The following is a 21,262-nucleotide window of genomic DNA, read 5'->3' as shown; positions in this document are numbered from 1 at the left end:
CACTCGCAGATATTTGTGAAGACAATTCGACTTCCTGTCTGAGCCACGCCCGGCAGGCCTTATTAATCGGCGACATCATCGCGTGGCTGCGACGTCATCCATCGCTTGACGCGAACCCAAAACAACAACAGTTGTTTCATTCACAGCTGAGGTTAGCATCAGATGGCTAAGAAACATTTGTGGCTTTGGCTCACCAAAGTATTTTTTCTTTTTTAACATTTTTCCTTCCACATCCCAATGTTGCCTTCAGGGACAGTCGGGATTTTTCCGTTAAAAGCATTCATTCATTCATTCATTCATTTTCCAGACCGCTTCTCCTCACTAGGGTCGCGGGCGTGCCGGAGCCTATCCCAGCTGTCGTCGGGCAAGAGGCGGGGTACGCCCTGAACCGGTCGCAAGGCACATAGAAACAAACAACCATTGGCACTCACATTCACACCTACGGGCAATTTAGAGTCTCCGATTCAGGCATTTTTCGGGGACGCGGGAGGAAACCGGAGTGCCCGGACAAAAGCCACCCAGGCACGGGGAGAACATGCAAACTCCACACAGGCGGGGCCGGGGATTGAACCTCAGAACTGTGAGGCAGATGTGCTTACCAGTCGGCCACCGTGCCGCCCTATGTAATAGTTACATTTAAAACAAAATATTTGTAATATAATGCAAACGTATTGAACATAACATTTACAAAAATATAAATATCTAAATAAAAATTATTTAAAAGAAACAATTATACATATTATACAAACTACCGTAATTTCTCATGTATAATGCGCATTCCCCCCAAAATGGTCAAAAGTCAATAGTGCACATTATACATCGGTATAGGGGCAAATGGGAAAAAACTTTCACATTTTATAAATGTATGCCGCCATCTAGTGGTTATAAAAAACTGGACACTTTCATTCCAAAATGCCACCGCCACCTAGTGGTTATAAAAAAGGTGTAGCCCACACTTTGATTCCAATATGACGGGGCGTACGCATGACTGCATATATGTACAGTTGTGCTCATAAGTTTACATACCCTAGCAGAATTTGTGAAATATTGTTGTTGTTGTTGTTTTAATATGACTGATGAATGAACAACAACCATCATGAATTTCCTTGTGGTTATGTTTTGTTTAATGATGATGCTTTTCTGAAATCCTTGACCGTTTCATTTGAATCCCATTCAAATGAAATTAAATGTGTTTCGTCTGGTCCTTCATGTTTTCTTGAAAGAAAATCTCACAAATTCTGCCTGGGTAATCCAATATATGAGCACAACTGTGTGTTTTCTCATTTACTAAATAAAGGTAGGGCTGTGAATTTCAAAATAAGAGCTAGTAAATTAAAAAAAGGATTACGTGTTCAAATAAAGTGCTTAACTTCAGAATAATTCTTTGAAAAAACTAACAAAATACAGATAATACTTCATGTTTTGATCATCATTTTGAGGTCAACTTTGGGGGTGCGTATTATACACGAGAAATTACGGTAACAGCTTTTTTTGTTTGTTTCAGCTCATCGACAAATGAGCCGAAACTGTCCATTTTTTTATTTTTTTTGTTTTAAATCAAACGTGGCACTTGGTAATAGTTTGCCCACAACTGGCAGTATACATCAATGTATATTTTACTGCAAAGAGATCATTAAGTTACTTTTGTTTGATCTTTCACATCATCGACAACTGAAGACGTTTTTGGTTGATGACATTTTATTTCAAGACTCTTTGGTCTTTTTCAGCATAATTGTTTCACAGCGAGCGAACGCATTCTCATGAAGACGACGACGTCTTCTCAGAAAGAAAAGGAAAAAAGCTGCTTTAAATCCTTTGGATCTCAAAGAGTCGGATGTCGGTGTCGTACCAGATGGGAGGATCCAGGTTGCTACGGCGACGAGAAAAAGCGACAAGTGACACACGGAGCGCGACGACGCGGGACGGAGAGGCCGTCGGAGACTCACCGCGAGTAGAGGACGCCCCACGTGTACGTGCGGAACCACGAGGACGTGGCGGCGTCGGCTTGGTACTTGCGGATCAGGATGGGATGCGGCACGGGCAGGAGGCCCACCAGAGTCCCACGCTGGAGGAACTTCAGGATTTCAGACTCGTCGGTCAGAGCCCTAAGGAAGAGGAAGGTCCGATGTGAAAATCCGAAAGTAACTGAAGATGTTTGGAATTGCCCACAGTCAACCCGCGCACAGTCGCAAATGCACCGCTTCTCAAATTTTTCAAGGAAGCCAACCTCCGTTTGTCCGTTCCACAAGTGAGGTGAATGGTGAGCCGTGCCTACGCGCAGGATTACTGCAGAAACAAAAGTGACTTTGACTTTCTCACTTGTCGATGCAGATCTTCTCCACCTGAGGGACCAGAACCTGCAGAAGTCGCATGATGGTCTGCAGAGGAAGTTTGGACTTCCACGACAACACCTGAAATCACAACACGGCGTTAGGAGCTAGATCAGGGACGCTTGAAGGTTGATTTATATATACACACACACACACACACACACACTCATATATATATATATATTATATATGTACAATATATATATTTTATTTATTTCCCGTACCGTTTGTCCAAATTGGAAAGAGGGGCCGGCTCATTCATAGAAGCGGAACAGTTAACTAATTTATATTAATAATACATGAATTCATTCAATCGTTTATATTGTATTATTTATGAATGTAATGAATCAACCGAATACTGTATTTAATACAATCAATAAACAACGTAAATGCAAATGTAAACGTATTGGGAGACCGCGTCTCTCGGCCGGAAAGTCCGGGCTTCCCCCGCCGCGACCCGACCTCGCAAAAGTGCAAGAAAACGGACGGCCGGACGAAATATCAAAAATATAGACTGACCCAGTCCGGCGTGGCGGTCCAGGGGGGCGAAGCCGACGAGGTGCCGGGAAGGCCAGTTGCGGCTTCGCTCTCCGTCTGCTTGTCCTATCGGGAAAAATGATATCTAGAGTCTTTCGATTTTTGGACTGTTTGGCAATCGCTTCCTAGCGACGTCCGTTTTGTAGTGCTGCTGGAATGTGTCGTGAGTATCCAGCTTCTCTGTGTATAGCGCCCTCAATGTATCCCACAATGCATGTGGAAAGTAGTCAACAGCCAACGGTCATTAGAAAAGCAATATAGGAGTGTCGCCCTTTGCCACTTCATTTTTGGGGGAAGACCGTTTCTTCCGAATCCCGGCTCGAGACCGAGCGCGCACGCAGACCTGGTTTGCCTTCGAGAGCGAGGAACCACGTGTTCCGCGAACACACGCTTTCAACGGAATTTCCGAACAATGACGACGACGGAAGTACGGGGAAGGCCTCCTGTTTTCCTGGAACGGGAAGTACACTCGCTCCCGGGACGGCAATCGACTCGAGATAAACATGATTTCATAACACTTGGAATGATGTTTTCCGCTCTTTTGTGGCATCTTGGTTCCAAGGAACTGTGTTGAAGTGAGTTGAGGAGTTTCACTGAGACAAAAGTAGTGCTTCCCCACCATCTTGCGGCACAACTAATTGTAAACCTTTTGAGGGGTTCGTCATTGACTCGCAGAGTTTGGCTATTCGCAGCAGGGCTTCTCGGTCCCGATGCCCGCGATGAGCAACAGATCGAAAAATGCATTTGGAGTCAGGAATGATGAATGATTTGAACTGGAAAGGGATTTGTCCCTAGCGGACCTAGATAGTTCCACGGAAGTCGGGAACGATGAAGGATTGCGGCCGCGTTCGGCATCATCATCATCATCGTTCCCAACTCCGCAATCACGACAAAGAGCTTTTCGATGAACATTTTAGGCTACATACGAATCCCTTTATCGTGATTGGGGGGTGTGGAATGATGAATGATTCCGAACGCGGCCGCCGCATTGGGAATCTTTCATCATTCCCGACTTCCGAGGAACTATCTGGATCCGCTCTATACAAATCCCTTTGTCGCGATTTAGGGAACGAGCCAACAATTATGAACGCAATCCGCGTGAGGAATCAGAAAGCAGAGGACGGCGGCAGCCTCCGGCGTGTACCTCGCGGTCCCTCTCTGAGTTGGACTCAGTGTCGCTGGCGCCGTCCACGGCGGTCTGCGGGGGGTCCGCGACGGCCGCGCCGCCGTGACTCGCTCGAGACTTCTGGGTGATCTTGCGGATCCCTGAAAACGGAGGACGTGACGAGAACCTGAAAGCTAAACACACGAAAGTCACGCGACAACGGACGCCACCTGGGCCCGGGGCGGCCTCCGGCTCGCCCGGTCCGGGTCTCGGGCGGGATTCCGCGTCGGCCCGGTCACTCTGGGAGGCGCCGGCGTTCTTTTTCTTCTTCTTCTTCGTCTTGTACAGCAGAGCCTTGTGGATGGACGCCGCGTCGGCCCCGAGGTTGGCCAGACGCTGGAAAAGGTTCCTCCTCCGGATAAGGGAGTAGACCAGGTTGCTGTTACCTGCGAGGAGGGCCAAGGCACAGCGGGTCGAGGGGCCTGCGCCGCTTTGGCCGAGGTGTGCGCGTGTATGTGCGTGCGGGACTCGGTCGAGGGTCTGCTGGGGTTTGCTGACCGTCAAACTGGTACTGGATGATGTTGTTGAAGACCTCCAGCAGGAAGAAGACGAGCTGGTGGTTGCGCGGGGCCGAGAAAAGGAACCACGGCGGGGAGAAAACCTCCAGAAGGTGCAGAAGCTTGTTGGCCGACACCATGGACAAACCCTTCAGGTACGGAGAAACTACAGCCAAGCCGCAGAACGTGACTAAAACCGAAAACGGAAGACGTGGCGGACAGGAGACGACGGACACTCACCGTTGACGACGACGGTGAGCAGACAGTCGAAGAGCGGCTGCAGACGCCGATGTCCGCAGGTCATCATCCTGTGGAAGATCTGCGGAGGGGTGACACCGCAAGGCGGTCAAAGCTACGTCGGTCACCCGTGCGGCGGCGGCGGCGGCGGCGACGACGATACCACGAGCAGCAGGTCGGCGTGTGTCCCGCTGAAGACGGGGACGTCCGTGGGGACGCGCAGCGTGAAGGGTTTGTTGAGGCGCACGCCAAAGTTCCTCTCGCCGCTCAGCAGAAGCAGGATGAAGACGCCCATGTGGACCAGCCCCACGCCAGCTGCAACTTTCACATACCCTACTTTACAGTTCTTGCACCAGACTGTTTCGAATCTTCAGCCCCTCCTAAAGGGGGCGCTTCTTGTACCAGCGTTATGACGCTCACACGCAACACTGAAACGTGTATTGAAGGAGAGCATTTTAGAAGTTGTGTGTTTGAGAGGTAATCCTCAAATAGGTCTCTACCGGTCCTTCATAAGTCTGCGCGTGCGCAAAGTACTACACGGCAAAGGTCTATGCGCGTTAAAGAGCGAGAAAAGGGCAATGACGTGGTGTTAAAAGTTACATGGTGGTCTGCAGAAGAAATTTGAGGGAGAGTAAAGGAGTAGGGTCAGTTGGCGTTCTTTCGCGGGAGTCGGCCACTCACACGGATCGGCGCGGGCTTCGTTGAGGAAAAACAGGATGGGGACCAGCACGTCCAGAACGTCGCTGCTCTTCAGCACGAAGTAGAGGAATTTCTGCAAGCATGTCAGCATTAACATTAGCGTTAGCAGTAGCATTGCCATTTTCGTTAGGCTTGGCATTAGCATTAGGGTCGGTATGAGCATGAGTATTTCTGCAAGCTTTAGCCTTAGGGTTAGCGTTAGCATTAGGTTTAGGAGCAGCTTTAAGGTTGTTGACAAAGAGAGATGGACGAAAACGTTTGGGGTTCCGCTCACCTTGTTGAAGTCGCAAAGCTTCCAGAAGAGGATGAGGATCTCCTGGTGGAAGGAGATCTTCTTGGCAGAGTTTGGCAGGTAGGTCTGCACCAGAGGGTTGTTGAGGAGCCGGCTCAGACCTTTCAGGATGAAGCTCAAGTCCTGAAAAAACACGCACAGCGAGCGATGCTTGAAACAAATTCAGGGTCACGTCACGCCACCTCACCTCTTCTCGGTGGATCCTGGACAGGAAGTTGACAAACTGGTTTTCGGGCCCACTGGACTGCAGAAGATGAGATGCTGTCAAAACCGCCGATAGGTTTCCTGATAAAAGAAAAACTTTGGCTGCGTTCCTCACATCAGTCTCATCCCCCGCTGAGGGCGCCGAGGCGTGGAGGGCGTCGGCGGCGGGGGCTGCGCGGGGTCCGCGCCGCTCCAGAGTGACGATGAGAACCTGAAGCGCTTGTACCACCAGGATCTGCCGCCGGTCTGAGAACAGCAGGTGGTTGTACGGGAAGCCTGAGCCCGAAGGATCGTAGGCGCACACCACGTTCAGCAGCGACGTGAACAGAGGGAGGGCGTGTCTACGCTCACCCGCAGGCGGCCGCGACACGCACGTATCCGTTACGCGAATGCTCACGCAGTACGACTCAAACGTGCGAGCTTGTGCGGTACCTGTTGGAGGCGGAGCAGAAGAAGAGCACCCAGGGGTTGACGTGGTGGTCGGTGGGCGCCAGGTACAGAACCTCCGAGAAGCACGTCAGCAGCAGCTTGAGAAGCTCCGCCCTCCGATGCGCAGAAGTGACGACCTCAGCGACACAAAAGCAAGAGGAGCGTGCGGCGGGGCCACCCTCACCTGTTGCTGTCATGGGCCGAATTGGGCGCAGGCGATTGGGCGAAACCCACGCCCGCCTCCCAGATCAACTCGCAGCTGTCCACCGTGTCCGCGACCGCGACCGCTTCCTGTGGCGAGATCGCGCGCTGTTAGCGGTTAGCTTTGGTGCCAAGGCTTCACCTATAATTCGGTCTGGAAAAAATGAAGTGTTTGGTGTCCACTCGGAACGTTCTAGAATAACTGAAATGCCGGGTGTCCGTCGGTAATGTTCTGGAATAAGTGAAGTGCTGCATATCCATTTGTCCGCCTGTCCACTAGGAATGTTCTGGAATAAACGCAAGCATATTTTTAGAGTTATCTCACAACACAGCAGCAAGCTCACTTCCAGGTGAGCAGGCGGGGTCGGGGGGGGGGGGTCAACGGGGGCTCAGTGCCCCCCCTCGTGGGCTCTCGGCGTGTTTACTCAGGCTGTCGAGTTTCTCCGCCCGCTACTCAAACATGGCCACTCCCCGCCGACTGTCTAGCGAAGATGCTAACAAGACAGCCGCTGAGCTATCACGTCGTTTAGTGGCGTGAGCAAACAACACGCCTTGTTAGCTTTAGCTGCAGGGCTAGTACAAAATCAACACTGACACACTCCGACGTTTTGCGTCGAGGCCGCGGCTAGCCTAACGTGTTAGCTTCTCGAGCTCAGTGCATCGCGGCTAACGGAAAACGACTCGCCTGCCCCCTGCGCTTGCGGCTTTGCACGGAGAAGTCGGGACAGAAGAGAAGGTCGGCCGCGGCGAGGAGCAGCGACTCGGCCAGGGGGCGCCCGCCGTCTGAGTCGTTGTCGTCACGGCAACGCTGCAGGAAACAGGAAGCGAACACAAACGAGAGGCTGGGATTGGCCAACGGCAACGTGGGACCGCCAACAAAGAGGGTCGAGCCGAAGGCGGGGGTCACGATACAAGCGAGCTGTGCTTGGAAACCCCAAACCCAAAGCGGGTAACCAGAGACACACGGGGGCCAGTACAGGGAGGGTAAAGCGGGCGTCAAAGGGGCGACAAAAGGGGACTCAACGGGTGTGGATGGGCGAGCAAAGGGAGAAGAAAGGCGCAGGTCCAGTCGGTGACCCGCAGTGTCGTCTCGCAAACTAAACAACATGGACTCGGCACGTACCTGGTTCTGGGCGCCGGGCAGGCTGGACCAGAAGAACCCTCGCCAGTCGGCGTCCTCGTAGATGAACGGCAGCACGCGGGTCAACAGACGGGCGCAGTTGAGGACCGCGGCACGCTCACGTTCCGACGGGCAACCGCGAACCGCCGCCCGTCCCAACTTCTCCACGGCCTGACCGCCGCAGGAAGTGAGGTCACGTGACCTGTCGGCGATTGCGTCTCACACGCGCACACATGCGCACGCACCTTGTAGCACAGGGTTGCCAGGTTGGACGGCGACTCTTCTCTCAGCGCTCGGATCTCGGCCGCCGGAACCAAAGCAAAGATGTCCTGGACCGAGGTGGACGGGTCGGCCCAGAACTGCTCCCAGAAGACATCGTCTGACGCTTCCACGGGCTGCGGCGTGCGCACACGCACACGCGCACACAACATTAATTAGTGGAGCCGGATAGTTCCGAAAATGTCCACTGAAAATCCCGTTGTACTGATCGGGGAGTCGTTCGTGATGAATGATTCTGCATTGGGAATCGTTCATCGCGAACGACTCCCCAATCGCTACCGAGAGACTTTTCATATTGCACACGATGCAGTCGACTCTCGGGCTGCGACGACTAATCGAGTACTCCCGAATCACGATATCGGGATTTTTAGATAGCGAACGATATATTTGAGTCATCGGTGCAATGAAAAATAGTCGGCCTGCAACTAACAATTATTTGAATAATAGATTCATCCGTCAGTTATTTTTTTGATTAACCGATGAATCGGATTTAAAAAATTCCATCTCTTTCTTATGAACGAAAAAGAACCAACTAGTTTTGTTGTTGTTTTTTGTGCGTACTAGAATGGTCAATTTACAGGGGAGGAGCTACGCGGAGGCCACCCTAAACTGAAAGTCGGCCACCCCACCGGCGCCCCCGGCCGGACTTGTGCTTTTCAAGGGAGAAGAACTTCAATCAGCAACGCTTCCCCGGATTAATCGACAACTCGTCGATTGTCAAATTAATTGACAATTATTTGGATAATCGACAAATCATTTCAAGAGCTGGTTGACTTTAAAACGGCCCAAATCCTCCAATTTCAGCCTCTCAAGAGTCAATATTTTCCGATTTTCCGTCGTCCTGCGTATTTTTTACTTTGAAAAACAAAGATCAACATTTTCGTCAGTTTTCTGACAGATGTTACAAACCAAGCCAGCAACTAAATCATCATCAATTTATGTTTGTGCCCTTTCTGCGCTGCCAATTTGAATTCATGCCCCGTTTTTGAAGGAAAGGGAGGGAAACTTGAAACGGTTTCTTTTGTTGTTTTAATCCGTTTCATCACCTCATTCAAAAAAAGACTCACTAGTTGCCACAGTCACTGAATGTAACAGCTGACGGACAATCAACGGTGGAGTCACGTGTCATAAATTGGGTGGAGAAAGAGACTTCACAAGGTCAACGTTGGCAAAAGGCGCGCGCGCGTGTTGATCACGTTCAATAAATGTAACAGTCGACGAAAAGTCAAATACGAATGCGACCGTGACTTTGTCACTTGTTTCACGCAACAATTCTCGTCACGTGGGAGAGGAGACTTTCCACAAGTGGCCAATAAGTGCAGAGGGTTGCCATCTGTTTGGCCCCGAAACGGCAGCCGGCCCGCTCCGGTCCTCTCCGGTCCGCTCCGGTCCGGTCGGCTGACCTGAGTGGTGCTGGTGAGGTGGATCACAGCCTTCCTGAAGTCAAGTTTGCTTTCGCCGCTTCCCATGTCTCGCTGGTCCGGACCGGTGCCGCTGCAGGTCCGCTGATGACGACGAGGCGTTCAGGGCCGGCTCGGTCATTAGACAACAAGCCGCTGCTCGTGTCTCGGAAGAGGCGTTTTTTTCTTCTTGTGGTTTTACTGCTACACAATACACACACAAACACACAAAAGAAAAGTAACTCGTCGGCGCATCATCGTTATGATGTGTTCCTGACAGAAAATGACATGATTATGATTTTGATTTTGATTGATGATGATGAAAATGATTTTTCCCAACAACGTTAACCTTAACATTTCCACACTCGAACTAAAAACAACTTTGTGTGTTGGGGGAAAAAAAAGCTCATTTTGAAATATACAGCAAAGCAAAACATTTGAGAATCTGTTTAAACAACTCGTCTACATGAAAAGCTGCAAAATCCTCTATTCTCACTGGCCCTGAATGCAGCACCAGCCTCCAAGCAGGAACTCAGCTGGAAAACTTCCGGGATGGAAACGTTTTTTATTTGGACCTTTTTCCGCTTTTAGGTGACGTCACTCACAGGTGGACGGGGAGCGGCCATCCATCCATCCGTCCGTCCATCCGTCCGTCCATTCATCCATTCATCCATCCATCCATTCCGCTTCTCCTCACGCGGGTCGCGGGCGTGCTGGCGCCTATCGCAGCCATCTTCGGGCGAGAGGCGGGGTACGCCCGGAACTGGTCGCCAGCCAATCGCAGCGGTGATCACAGCGCGTGTGCGTGTGTGTGCGCGTGTATACATATATGGGTGTTTATTTGATTTCGGGCACTTTTGATTGTCGTTTTTCTCAAAAATAAAATGTCACAAAAACTACGTATACCGACGTTGCCTTCATTGTCATCTTTCTGTGACTCAGAATGTGTTCACGTCGTAAAGATTTTTTTTGTCAGACACCCTCGAGAAATGTTATCACCGCCACGATGGCCTATTGATTCAAAATGGATTCATCTCGTGATGGTAAGGACATTTCAAAGTTTTTAGCTAACTGTGCTATGCTGGTAGAGTTAGCTTCATTTTTTCTTTTAGCTAGCTCGTCCTGTACAACATTTTATATGATTATCAAGTTTTGACAGGAAAATATTGACTCGACAAGTCGTTTGGTAATGACGGGCAATACAAATATTCTGTGACTTAAGGGAACAAATGAGGGAAAAAACGTACGCCAAAATGTCGCGTGCGCTTGAGTGACAAGACAAAATGACACAGCGAATTCAAGAATCCGATTTGGAAGAAACTCGATTGCGCTGAAAAGGGTCAACGTGGCGCTAATGACAGCAACTCAAAGGGAGAGACAGACAAAATGGGGTTTGTAGATATGATGAGGAGTCATTCATTCTATTATATTTGAAGGACTTTATGGTCAAAGTTTTTAGCAGTAAAATACCACCATAAAAGCGCTCAAAACATGTCAAAATATACTCATTTTAACAAGACATTTTAGACAACACGCCCACTGCTGGTTATTGAAAAATATTCATTCTTACAATTTGACATCAGCGACACAAAAAGCCCCGTAATCAAATAAACCCCCACGTATGTACACACGCACGCATGTAGGCAGGCTACGTGTGTTCGCGTGGCGGTGTCCTCCTCCCCCGACAGGCCCCGCCCACTCGTCGTTTCTCCAGCGAAGGCGATGCGGCTGGTCGTGGCGTCGCTCCTCCTGGCGTCGGCGTTCGGGCCGCCATCGGCGGGTGGCGCCGGCGTAAGCGGCCGGCGCGCCGGTCCTCTCGCCGGTCGCGGTCTCGCTCCGCGGTGAAAATGTCTCTGTCCCGCTTTCAGGCTCGGCGGCGAGACGAGGGGAGAAGACGTCGGCGGACGATTTTGTCGTCGTCGCGGAGCTCAGGTGAGCCGCCGTCGAGTCGGGACGCGTCGGCGCAGGAATGAGCCCGACCGGCTGCGGTTAAGCCAGCGTGCCGCGATCCGTCGGCAGGAATCTGTCAGAACGGAGGAACGTCCGTCCCCGCCCTGACGACGGGCCGACACTTGTTCTGCTTGTGCGGCGACGCGTTTGAGGGCGCCTTCTGCCAAACGGGTGAGAACGCCGCAACGCACCTCAGCCTCCTCGAGTTCGGCGCGGACCGGGTCCGAGAGCGTTTAGTTCTGCTTCTCCGTGGTGTCGGAACGCATTTCTGAGCGCGCTCGAGCCGACGCGTGTCGCTGGTGTCCCGTGTGGACGTTCGGAGTGAGCTGAACGTTCGAGTCCGCTAGCTTTACGCTAACGCATACCGGAAAACGCAACAGACTCGCTAACGGGCAGCGTCGAAGTGTTGCGGCGGGAGGATATTTGAACGCAAACCGTGCGGCAACACGTGTAGACGGATAATATGGCGACGCTGACAGGCGTATATTCTTTATCCTCTGCGAGCGACCGACCGTTACTGCGGCCCATTGAGAAGCTGCGAGTGTGGCCAAGGTGTGCGCACACGCCAGAGAATCGAAGCAAAAAAAGATATTCAATTCCTCACTTTCTATTTCGATTTCATCATGAATGTATGTTTTTCCCGAGTGCAATATTATCGAACGCTGTTCTTCGGACTCTCAAGTCGCGCCTCCCCTCGTAGCGAAAGGCGGCGGCGACTGCTACGAGGGCGTCGGGATTTACTACCGAGGCTTCCGGTCCGAGTCGGAGAGCGGCCGCCCGTGCCGGCGCTGGGACGACGAGACCGCGCGACGCTACCTGACCCTCGACGTCGACGCCGGCGCGCACAACTACTGCAGGTCCGGAAAACGCTTCCTCGGTTTCCGTGGCGACGCCGCTTTTCTAGGTCTCCTTCCCAAACAAACAGGGACAGCGAGTTAACGCTAAGAAGCGTTCGAGAAAGCCGCCGCAAAACCCAAAACGACATCTTCCGCAATGATCCATCCAAGACAGAGTTTGTCCCCCCCAAAAAATGGCTTCAAATTACACAAAGTCATCGTATTACCAAGAGAAAAACGATTTCCGTGACAAAGTAATCATTGTGTGGGAAAACGTTCGGAATAAAGTCCAAATTCTGTGAGGCCAAAAAAGGAACAAGAATAATTCTGAGAGTAATAACAGAAGACAACAAATATTGGATTTATTTACGTGACCAAAGTAACAATAATTCAACAAAACAATAAAGAAAAAAGGTCCGAATTGGAGGAAAAAAACTGTACCCGAGTCGTGACTCAGTTCAAATGTTTTCCACACGATAGTCAAGAAAAAGGTTGAAGGTTGAAAAACAAAACATGAAAAGGTTTTCAAAGCCGAAGACAACCCAACTGTACTTGGGCAGTGATTCAGTCACGTACCACTAGAGGGAGCCCACGTAGCACACTGGGACGATCTCCGATCTGTTCCGGAATGGTGCGCATGCATCGGGAACGTTCCGGAATAACTCGCGTCTGGTGCGTCCGTCAGGAACGTGCGCTTCAAGCGTCGCCCGTGGTGCCACGTGTGGAAAAACCAGCGGCTGCTTTGGGAATATTGCGACATTCCCCGATGCGGAACGCGTAAGTCGGATCTTTGTGACTTCCTTCCGCTTACGGGTTGTAGCGCCACCCGTTGCCGTTCCGTCTTCGTCATCCTGGAATATTTTCGAGAAGAATTGAGTGACGAAAGACGATTGTGCTCTTGTAGCCCAAACATTCGCGCCGGCGCCGCCCACCGAGACCCCACGCACCGCCCCAACGGGTAAGCACCCGCCCCCTCGTCGGCGTGCCTGTCTTTTGACCTTTGCCATGCCGGAACGTTCCGGAATATGCGCGCTAATATTGGGCCGAAATCCCGTCCGTGTTCTCGTAGCCCCACCTGTCACGTTGGCACCGACCACCCGACCCCCAGAGACCGCCCGACCACGTAAGCTCCGCCCCCTCGTCTGCGTGTGTGCGCGTGTGTGTTTGCGTGCGTGCGCACATCTGTGTGTTTCCCTGCGCGTGGGCGCGCGCGTGTCCGTCCCCGGCCAGCGTGGGCGACGTGCGGGCGGCGTTCTCGCAGGAAGCAGATGCGTATCGTCGGCGGTACGGTTTCGGCGGCGGAGTCGCACCCGTGGGTGGCGGCCATCTTGTGGCGGGCCAGGTCCAAAGAGAAGGTCTTCCGCTGCGGGGGGAGTTTGATCGCCAGCTGCTGGGTCCTGACCGCCGCTCACTGCTTCCCCGACGGGTAGGACGCACACGCGCGTGACCCGTCCGCTCCCCGTCCGCCGCTTCACCGCCCGCTTCCTGTCCGGCAGATCCGACGCCAAAGAGCGGCGCTTCCTGGTGGCGCTGGGCAAGAGCGCCCTCAACCGGAGCGACGCCCTCGAGCAAACGTTCCGCGTGGCCAAAATCATCGTGCGCCCCGACTTCAACAACCGAGACGGAAACTACGACAACGACGTCGGTAAACTGCTCTCGAACCCGAAACGTCGCCGACCGCGTGCGGCTTCGATCCGAGCAAAAGCGCGGAATAGTTGATCTTCATTAAAGACGCTACGTCACGCCTGATTTGAATTAAAGACACAGTGAGTGACGCCCGATCAAGGCTAAAGATAGCACGCGATAGCTCAGCGCGGACCCGCCGTGAACGTCCCGGCACGAAACGGCTGATGGCGTTTCTGATTCTGAAGACACGGTACGTAACACTTGACTGCGCAGCGCTGCTGAAGCTGAAATCCAAGGAAGACGGTCGCTGCGCCCGGGAGAGTCGCGGCGTCCGTGCGGCGTGCCTGCCGGCGCCGGGCCAGAAGCTCCCCGCGCCGGGCTCCGCGTGCGAGATCGCGGGCTTCGGCAAGGAGAAGCACGGCTTGTGGTACCGCTCGCAGTTCCTGCGGCAGGCCCGGGTGGACCTGCTGGCCGACGACGTTTGTCGGCGCGACGACTACTACGGAGACAAGATCAGCGGCAACATGTTGTGCGCGGGCCGGCCCGACTGGACCCGGGACGCCTGTGAGGTGCGCGCGCGCGCCACGCTTCCGTCTCGCTCGGCTTCGACGCCGCCTTGAGATACGAGCGAGCCGACGCTTGAGCTTTGACTCGAGGGCGACGATTTGGGATACGAACGCTGTACGGTGGCAGTGACTCGACTCGCTTCGCAACAATTTGGCAGTTCCGCGCCTCGTCGACAGCTTTTGTTTCAAAAAATAAAATCGAAAGTCTTCGGGCTGTTTATTGCCGGTCGCGTCTGAAATTGAAAACCAAACCTCAAACAAAGACAAAGACACCTTGTGTATTTCGAACAATCACATCGCTGAGCCTTAAAGTCTACTAGCTTAATGCTAACGCATAATGGCAAACGCTATAGCGGGGCTAACCACGAGCATCAAAAAGTCCCGGCCTCGTAATCTTTTAAGTGACGGAGATTTGAACGCAAATGGTGGCGCGACACACAACGAGAGATACGGTGGACCCCGCGTATTCGCAGAGGTGGAAAGCCCCCACTTTCTCACCTGGTTTTTTTCCCGATCCTCCACTTGAAAAAAAAATATAATACCGAGTGTCATCGACTGATAGATTTGCGCTATTTGCGGCCGATCCCTGCCGCCATCCCCACTGTACTCGCAGTCATATAGTTTTCCTCCTCTTCTATTACCAACCACGGCGCTCCGAGCGTCTCCGTGTCCAGCTCAGCCCGCTGTTGGCGCGGCGTAGCGACCGAGCTTGACCGCGAATTGGGAAAATCCAAAAATAATTGGCGCTCGGTGAACTGTAATTGCCATTTCATACAAAAATTCCGGCCCCGCAAAAAAAAAAACAGAATAAGCGGGTGTTGGGGTTCAAGAACAAAACAAAACCCATTAAGCAGGGGATTAGGGGGGGGGGGGGGGGGGAACTACCGCGAATAAGCGGGGCGTTCCGCAAATAAAGGGGATAAGTTCCCCCCAAAAATCTGCAAACAGGTCCACTGTGTATCCACCTTATACTGCCCCCTGGTGCCCAAGGCACACAAACCAGCAGGAGCAGCACAATGACCATTGAATTGAAGCTAAAAGTTGAATTCTTTACATTCTCTTAAGTCATATGTTTTTTATCAAAAGTTATATTGCAGAGTACTATTTTCCTTATTAGTGTTTTATTGTTGTTTTTTTTGGAACGGATGAACGACATTTCCGTGGGGGAAGACGATTTGAGAGTCTTTTGCGTTCCAAACTCGTATCTCAAAGCAGCGCCCGAGCGATTCGGGAGTCGGGAACGACGAATGATTCCGAAGGCGGCGTCGGGAATCATTCGTCGTTCCCGACACCCGAATCGCCGCAAAGGGATTTCTGGCGAAATGTGGCCGCAGAGCCATCTGTGAACATTTGCGATGTGTCGCGTTCAGGGCGACTCGGGCGGTCCCCTGGTGTGCCCGGCGGACGGGCGTTTGGTGTTGGTGGGCGTGATCAGCTGGGGCGAAGGCTGCGCCCGCGAGAGGCGACCCGGCGTCTACGCCAAAGTCCTCAACTACCGACGGTGGATCCGGCAGCACGCCCGCGTGTGACCGCCGGGGCGGCGACAACGACCGACGGCGGATCCGAGGGCGCGCTCGCATTGGTCGCCGTGGCAACCGGCCAACACATTTCCCAAAAAGTTGCGTTTTTAAAGGTGGAACATGAAAACTCATGACATCACAATTCAACACACGCATTTGTGGAGGAAATGTATTATTTCCATATTTAAGGACATTTCAATTTAAAGGAAAAAAACAGCCTTGTATTCCCGGTAAGAAAGTAAACAGTTCTTAGCATTAGTTAGCGTGTTATCATTTTTTAATCAAAAGACAACTCAAATTCCAATTTATAACGAGTAAGTCATGTGAGACATTTTCAATTACATTTTGTTTTGACCTTTGTTTAACTTTGATAACATTGAAAATAAAGTGATATAACATTCAACTTTTTTAGTTATGAAACTTTTTTGACTTTTAAATGTTTTAAACAATTTGGACATTTTGTAGTATGAGTGTGATGTCCTTTTTTTCAATTAAAAATCCTATTTACAATTGAAATTTCGAAATCATGTGACACATTTTCAACGTTTATTTTTTTTTACCTTTTAAATATTGAAAATAGGCCTCTTTTTTGTAATGTTTCACTTTTGATATTTAAATAGTGTGTTATATTGTAACATTCAACTTGACATGGAAAAAGAGTGCGCCATCTTTCCACTTTTCTCATAACCTTTACATGCAAGCAGTGTTGAATTTTTCGGTGAATGTAAACTTGTTTGCTATTGTTCATAATAAATGATTCATCGTGAAAGATCATCGATTGACTCCTAAACGGGCGGATGAGAAGTAGCTGACGTTGGCCACCAGAGGGCAGCAAGAAGCTTCCATTTGCGAGCGCATCCAGAAGGTTCGCGTTGGTTCGGTTTTCGCCGAGTTCAAAAGGAGGAAGCGGTTTGCTCGCCTCAGCCGAGGCGAAGACGCTCGATGACGTACAAAACAAAAACAAAACTTGACTGAAAGTTGCGCTGAAAAGCGTCTCTTCCGTCCTTCCGTGCTCTCGAACGTTTCCCCTTATTGCACGCCTGACCGGAGGCAGCCATCTTACTTCCTACCTTCGACGCCCGCGAGGAGAGCGCGCCTCGAAGTGCAGTAGCCAGGCGCGGCCAGCGGGTGGCATACTAACAAACTTAAAAACTTCCATACTCGGGCCTCGAGGCTTCCGCTGTGTACAATTTTGACAACGATTCCTTTCTTGACATTTCCACGGGCGCAAAGCACAAAACCGCTTTTGCAGTGATGAAACATGACGGCAACAGGAAAAGCATCATTTCGGGAGCTTGTCCAAAGCGGGAATTCGCAATTTCTGGAGGGGCCGCGAACGCAGCGCGCCATCTTCAGCGCTTCACCCGGATCGATATTCTGTGACGAAATGGCCCAAATTGGGTGACTCGAGCCACAGCCGGCCGAGTCTATAGCGCGCCGACTCGGAGGCTTCCGCTCGCGTGTACGAACCGGTCCGGCGAGTCGGGAGCGGCTTCCGTCTTTCGCGGTCACGAGGGGAGCGGCGACCGGGGCGTGGCCTCCGCGCGGAACGCCGGGCGACGTCCTCTCAAACGCGCAGACTGTCAAGAGCGCGAGGGACCCGAGTCGTCTTTTCAGTCGTCGTCGTCGTCGTGTGACCTGAATCAAAGTGAGTGCATCTATGGTGATGATGATGATGATGATGATGATGATGATGACGACGGCGATGATGATTTCAGGCCACCATGCCCGAGACGGCCGAGTCGCACGCCTTCCACCTGACCACCAACCGCAACTGCACCATCGAGGTGGTCAACCTCACGTCGACCTTCTGCCTCACTAACCCCAAGTAAGTCGCGCGCGACGCCATGAAAATGGCCTCCCAAAAAAAATAAAAAATGGCCTAACGTTCGTCGCGGTCATAAGTGTTCCTCCGCCTGTGTTCCACAGGGTGCACATGGAGAGCGGCTTCCCGTACAGCCCGCCGCAGCCCACCGTGCGCGTGGACCGCGGCGAGGTCTGCTCCTTCACCAAAGACGACAACATGGCGTCGGGCGCGGTGGGCCTGCTCACCTACGAGCTCTTCCACATGCAGCAGAAGCGCTGCGACGAGATGGTGGCCGTCATGTTCTCCGTGCCCTTCGACTACACCTTCTACAAGAACTGGCTGGCCGTCGGCGTCTTCCCCAAGACCAAGGCCACCGACCACGACCTCTACGACTTCATGTACAACTCCAAGGACTTCGGAGACTTCCTGCGCCGCCAGGCCGACGGCTCGGGCGTGGAGCACCGCGGCCGCGAGGTGGACGTGGCCGCCTGCATGTCCGACGAAGGCCGCGCCATCGTCAAGCTGGAAATCCACAACAAGGAGGCCTGAGCGCCGCCCGCGCGCAAATCAATAAAAGCCGCCCGACTTCACCGACGTCGCTCGGCCTCTTCTGTCACGCGCGCGCCCGACACGCTCGCCGCAAACACAACATTCACGTGCGCCGGTCGGCGGTCTCCGCACGGAGCGCTCGCTAAAAAGGCAAATCGTGCAAATAACACGGCCCAAACGCGTCACTCGTGAAACGGAAAGCGATCGAATACACACCGGAGATGGACTCAACATGCAATCGACGCAAAATACACACGCCTTGCGCCAAAACTGCATTAAACACACAAACGTGAATGACACGCACACAAAATGCTTTACAATGGAACTCAGGAGAAAATCAAAGACACGCCAAACGTGTACTACACGTGCATGAAACACGCAACAAGCACAAAATAGACACACACGCGCACCAAACTTGCATTCAACGCACAAAAGCAAATAAGACACACAAAACATGCATTACAAATGTATGTCACTCATGAAAACACGGAGAGCGTACACAAAAAAACACGACACAAGTACTAAATGTGCACGAAACATGCAATAAGCACACACCAAACACACAAGAGGCAAAATGAACATGCAGCAAATCCGCGAGAGCCGCGCGGTGGCGTTGCTTTCGACACAATAAACACGCAAAAGTGCGCCGAACGCGGCCGCCAAATGAGCCCTCCGTGAAACACGGCCAAAAATTCCAAACGTCAACTGTCACGTCACGCCCACAAAGTTGCCGGGAACGTCGCCCATCCCGTTCGGGCCGGTCCGTCCGGTCCGGCGGGACCGCCCCGACGGTCGTCGAGGCGCGGCGGCGGCGGCGGCGGCGGCGGCTCGCGGGAACGCCGACCAGACGGACCGGCTCGCCCGCAACCCAAAACAACGGCAGACAAAAGCCCGTGTGTGTGTGTGTGTGTGTGTGTGGGCGGGTGTGCGCGCGGCGGGCGGAGTCAAAGGTCACCCCACAAGCGGCGACGGCCGTCGGGCCGGTCCGGCGGGACCGCCCCGACGGTCGTCGAGGCGCGGCGGCGGCGGCTCGCGGGAACGCCGACCAGACGGACCGGCTCGCCTGCAACCCAAAACAACGGCAGACAAAAGCCCGTGTGTGTGTGTGTGTGTGTGTGTGTGGGCGGGTGTGCGCGCGGCGGGCGGAGTCAAAGGTCGCCCCGCAAGCGGCGACGGCCGTCGATCGCTCCGCAGACAGCGCGTTCCGCTCATCGCCTTTCCAGGTCGTCGCAGGTAAGACGGACGCCCGCGGCTTCTTGTCGGAGTCGCGACGCTTCCGAACGCGCGCTTTCGGCCGACCTCTCGGAGCAAATTCTTCTTTCCCGCTGCCGCGCCAAAGATTTTCTTTGTCCTTGAAAACGCTCGCTGCCGAAGTCTCGTTCCATCTTGTCCGCCCTTCCAAAGGTTCGCGGTGGCGGAGGGGTGAAACCGAAACGTCTGCGGCGCGGTGGCGGAGGGCTCCGAAAACGGGCCTCCCGCTTCTCAGGTCGTGGGTTCGAACCCTGGGTGGAGCTTGCACGTTCTCGCGTGCGCTCGCGTGCCTCCGCTTTCCTCCGGCGTTCCCAAAACAGGCGGGCTGGGCCGGGTCGACAAAGACCGAAAACCGGGGGTCGCCGGAGTCCGCGGGGACTCGGGAGCGCCGACCCTGACCCGCTCGCAAAATATAAAATGCGCGTACGGTGTTCGGACCGCGGCGAGCGTCGTCGCGAGGAAACGTTCCCGTTCGGGGAATCGTTTCCCACATCGTTCCCTCCTCCCTTTTTTGCTCGTTCTTTCAGAACTACCTATCTCTATCTCGGCACACGCCATCCGAATCCCTCGCTCGCTGTTTTCCCTTCTTCCTTCACGCGTGCCTCTGCCTTTGCGGTCTTCTCCAGAGGTCGCCGTCGCCGCACATCCATGGAGTCCGCCGAGGCTTTGTCGGCCAAGCAGAAGAGCCGCCGGAACGTCACCATCGAGATCACCAACCTGACCGTCGGCTTCGTCCTCAAGCACCCCAAGTAATACAAGGAGCGACACGTAGAGCGCGCACGCGGCGGGCGGTCGAAACCGGAGGTTTACGGGCTTTTCCTCGCGATGTCGTGTCTTTGGAAGCTTCCGATAGGAACTCCGGGCAAAATCGGAGTTCTTTCGAGACGAGCCTGTAAATCGGCAAAAAGCACGATTCGCAGACGTCCGGTTTCGACCGGTCGGGCGGGGAACGCGCGAGCGATTCCCAACGCGGCCTCTACGGCGCCGTCGTTCCGTTCCGCCGGCGCGGCGTCCCTTTTGAACTTGCCGCCCGTTTCGCAGGGTGCACATGGAAAGCGGCAACTGCCACAGCCCGCCGCAGCCCACCGTGCGCTCCATGCGCACCGAAGTGTGCAACTTCACCAAAACGGACGTGGCCACGACGGGCGCGGTGGGCGTGCTGACCTACGACCTCTACGAGGGAAAAACCGCCGCCGCCAAGCTGGCCCTCATGTTCTCCGTGCCCTACGACTACACCTTCTACAAGAACTGGGCGGCGGTGGGCATCTTCCCCTTGAGCCGCGAAACCGACGGGAAGCTCTACAAGGAGATGTACGAGGACAAGAATCAGAACGGCTTCGTGCGCCAGGAGGCCAAAGGCTGCGGCCTGACCTACGAGAGCGGCAAGATGGACGTCAAGGTCACCATGTCGCCCTTGGGCAGGGCCATCATGAAGGTGGAGCTGTGGGACCTGCACTTCCACCCCTGAGCCGACTCGCCAAACCGAGTGCGCTTTTGTTGCCGATGCACAAAATCAACAATAAAAAAAACTCTAACTTGCTTTTGGGCTCATTTTGCTGCATTTCAGAACACCACGCGACAAACACACAAAAGCCAATATATACTTATACTTATCCTTACAATATACACACTATATCTTTTAGATATGCCGGCACGGTGGGCGACTGGTTAGCACGTCCGCCTCACAGTTCTGGGGACCGGGGTTCGATCCCCGGCCGCCTCCAACAACTCCGACCCCCGCGGGGGACGCGCCACCGACGACCGAGG

General features: G+C 53.2%; 4 protein-coding genes across 19 annotated transcripts; 3 read left to right on the top strand and 1 right to left on the bottom strand.

The window, feature by feature from the left end:
• Positions 1 to 1,691: 1,691 nt before the first annotated feature.
• On the bottom strand, positions 1,692 to 13,256 carry LOC133417641 (protein HID1-like). Of its 11 annotated transcripts, none has more exons than XM_061705547.1 (18): positions 9,996 to 11,498; positions 9,394 to 9,594; positions 7,957 to 8,106; positions 7,715 to 7,882; positions 6,575 to 6,681; positions 6,394 to 6,504; positions 6,077 to 6,302; positions 5,945 to 5,996; positions 5,740 to 5,880; positions 5,448 to 5,538; positions 4,930 to 5,087; positions 4,770 to 4,848; positions 4,203 to 4,651; positions 4,012 to 4,133; positions 2,850 to 2,933; positions 2,320 to 2,411; positions 1,947 to 2,105; positions 1,692 to 1,870 (listed from the first exon to the last, which is right to left on the bottom strand). In XM_061705547.1, exons 2-18 carry the CDS (start codon positions 9,457 to 9,459, stop codon positions 1,807 to 1,809), a joined length of 2,319 nt encoding a protein of 772 aa, XP_061561531.1. In that variant the 5' UTR covers positions 9,460 to 9,594; positions 9,996 to 11,498; the 3' UTR covers positions 1,692 to 1,806. The 11 variants fall into 11 exon arrangements, with proteins under 11 accessions (XP_061561531.1, XP_061561529.1, XP_061561530.1 ...); XM_061705545.1 differs by having other exon boundaries at positions 4,012 to 4,418; positions 4,531 to 4,695; positions 5,945 to 6,001; positions 9,996 to 11,496; XM_061705546.1 differs by having other exon boundaries at positions 4,012 to 4,418; positions 4,531 to 4,695; positions 4,930 to 5,081; positions 5,945 to 6,001; positions 9,996 to 11,494.
• plaub (plasminogen activator, urokinase b) lies at positions 11,076 to 16,291 on the top strand. 6 transcript variants are annotated; one of them, XM_061705552.1, is made up of 11 exons: positions 11,076 to 11,181; positions 11,259 to 11,322; positions 11,410 to 11,511; positions 12,041 to 12,197; positions 12,862 to 12,953; positions 13,081 to 13,134; positions 13,246 to 13,299; positions 13,407 to 13,602; positions 13,673 to 13,821; positions 14,076 to 14,371; positions 15,739 to 16,291. In XM_061705552.1, the coding sequence occupies exons 1-11, from the start codon at positions 11,113 to 11,115 to the stop codon at positions 15,895 to 15,897; spliced, it is 1,392 nt and encodes a 463-aa protein (XP_061561536.1). In that variant the 5' UTR covers positions 11,076 to 11,112; the 3' UTR covers positions 15,898 to 16,291. The 6 variants fall into 6 exon arrangements, with proteins under 6 accessions (XP_061561536.1, XP_061561535.1, XP_061561539.1 ...); XM_061705551.1 differs by having other exon boundaries at positions 13,081 to 13,299; XM_061705555.1 differs by lacking the exons at positions 12,041 to 12,197; positions 12,862 to 12,953.
• Positions 16,292 to 17,427: 1,136 nt separating this feature from the next.
• LOC133417644 (DELTA-sagatoxin-Srs1a-like) lies at positions 17,428 to 18,285 on the top strand. Its single transcript, XM_061705557.1, has 3 exons — positions 17,428 to 17,536; positions 17,607 to 17,716; positions 17,818 to 18,285. The coding sequence occupies exons 2-3, from the start codon at positions 17,613 to 17,615 to the stop codon at positions 18,242 to 18,244; spliced, it is 531 nt and encodes a 176-aa protein (XP_061561541.1). The 5' UTR covers positions 17,428 to 17,536; positions 17,607 to 17,612; the 3' UTR covers positions 18,245 to 18,285.
• A 694-nt stretch (positions 18,286 to 18,979) lies between these two features.
• Positions 18,980 to 21,035, top strand: LOC133417645 (DELTA-sagatoxin-Srs1a-like). The gene is made up of 3 exons (XM_061705558.1): positions 18,980 to 19,477; positions 20,122 to 20,244; positions 20,537 to 21,035. Exons 2-3 carry the CDS (start codon positions 20,144 to 20,146, stop codon positions 20,961 to 20,963), a joined length of 528 nt encoding a protein of 175 aa, XP_061561542.1. The 5' UTR covers positions 18,980 to 19,477; positions 20,122 to 20,143; the 3' UTR covers positions 20,964 to 21,035.
• The last annotated feature ends 227 nt before the right edge of the window (positions 21,036 to 21,262 follow it).

This window comes from Phycodurus eques, chromosome 19 (genome assembly GCF_024500275.1).
Source record: "Phycodurus eques isolate BA_2022a chromosome 19, UOR_Pequ_1.1, whole genome shotgun sequence".
Lineage (NCBI taxonomy): Eukaryota > Metazoa > Chordata > Actinopteri > Syngnathiformes > Syngnathidae > Phycodurus > Phycodurus eques.
The sequence above is the reverse complement of the archived record's forward strand: the minus strand, read 5'-3'. Positions and strand labels throughout refer to the sequence as shown.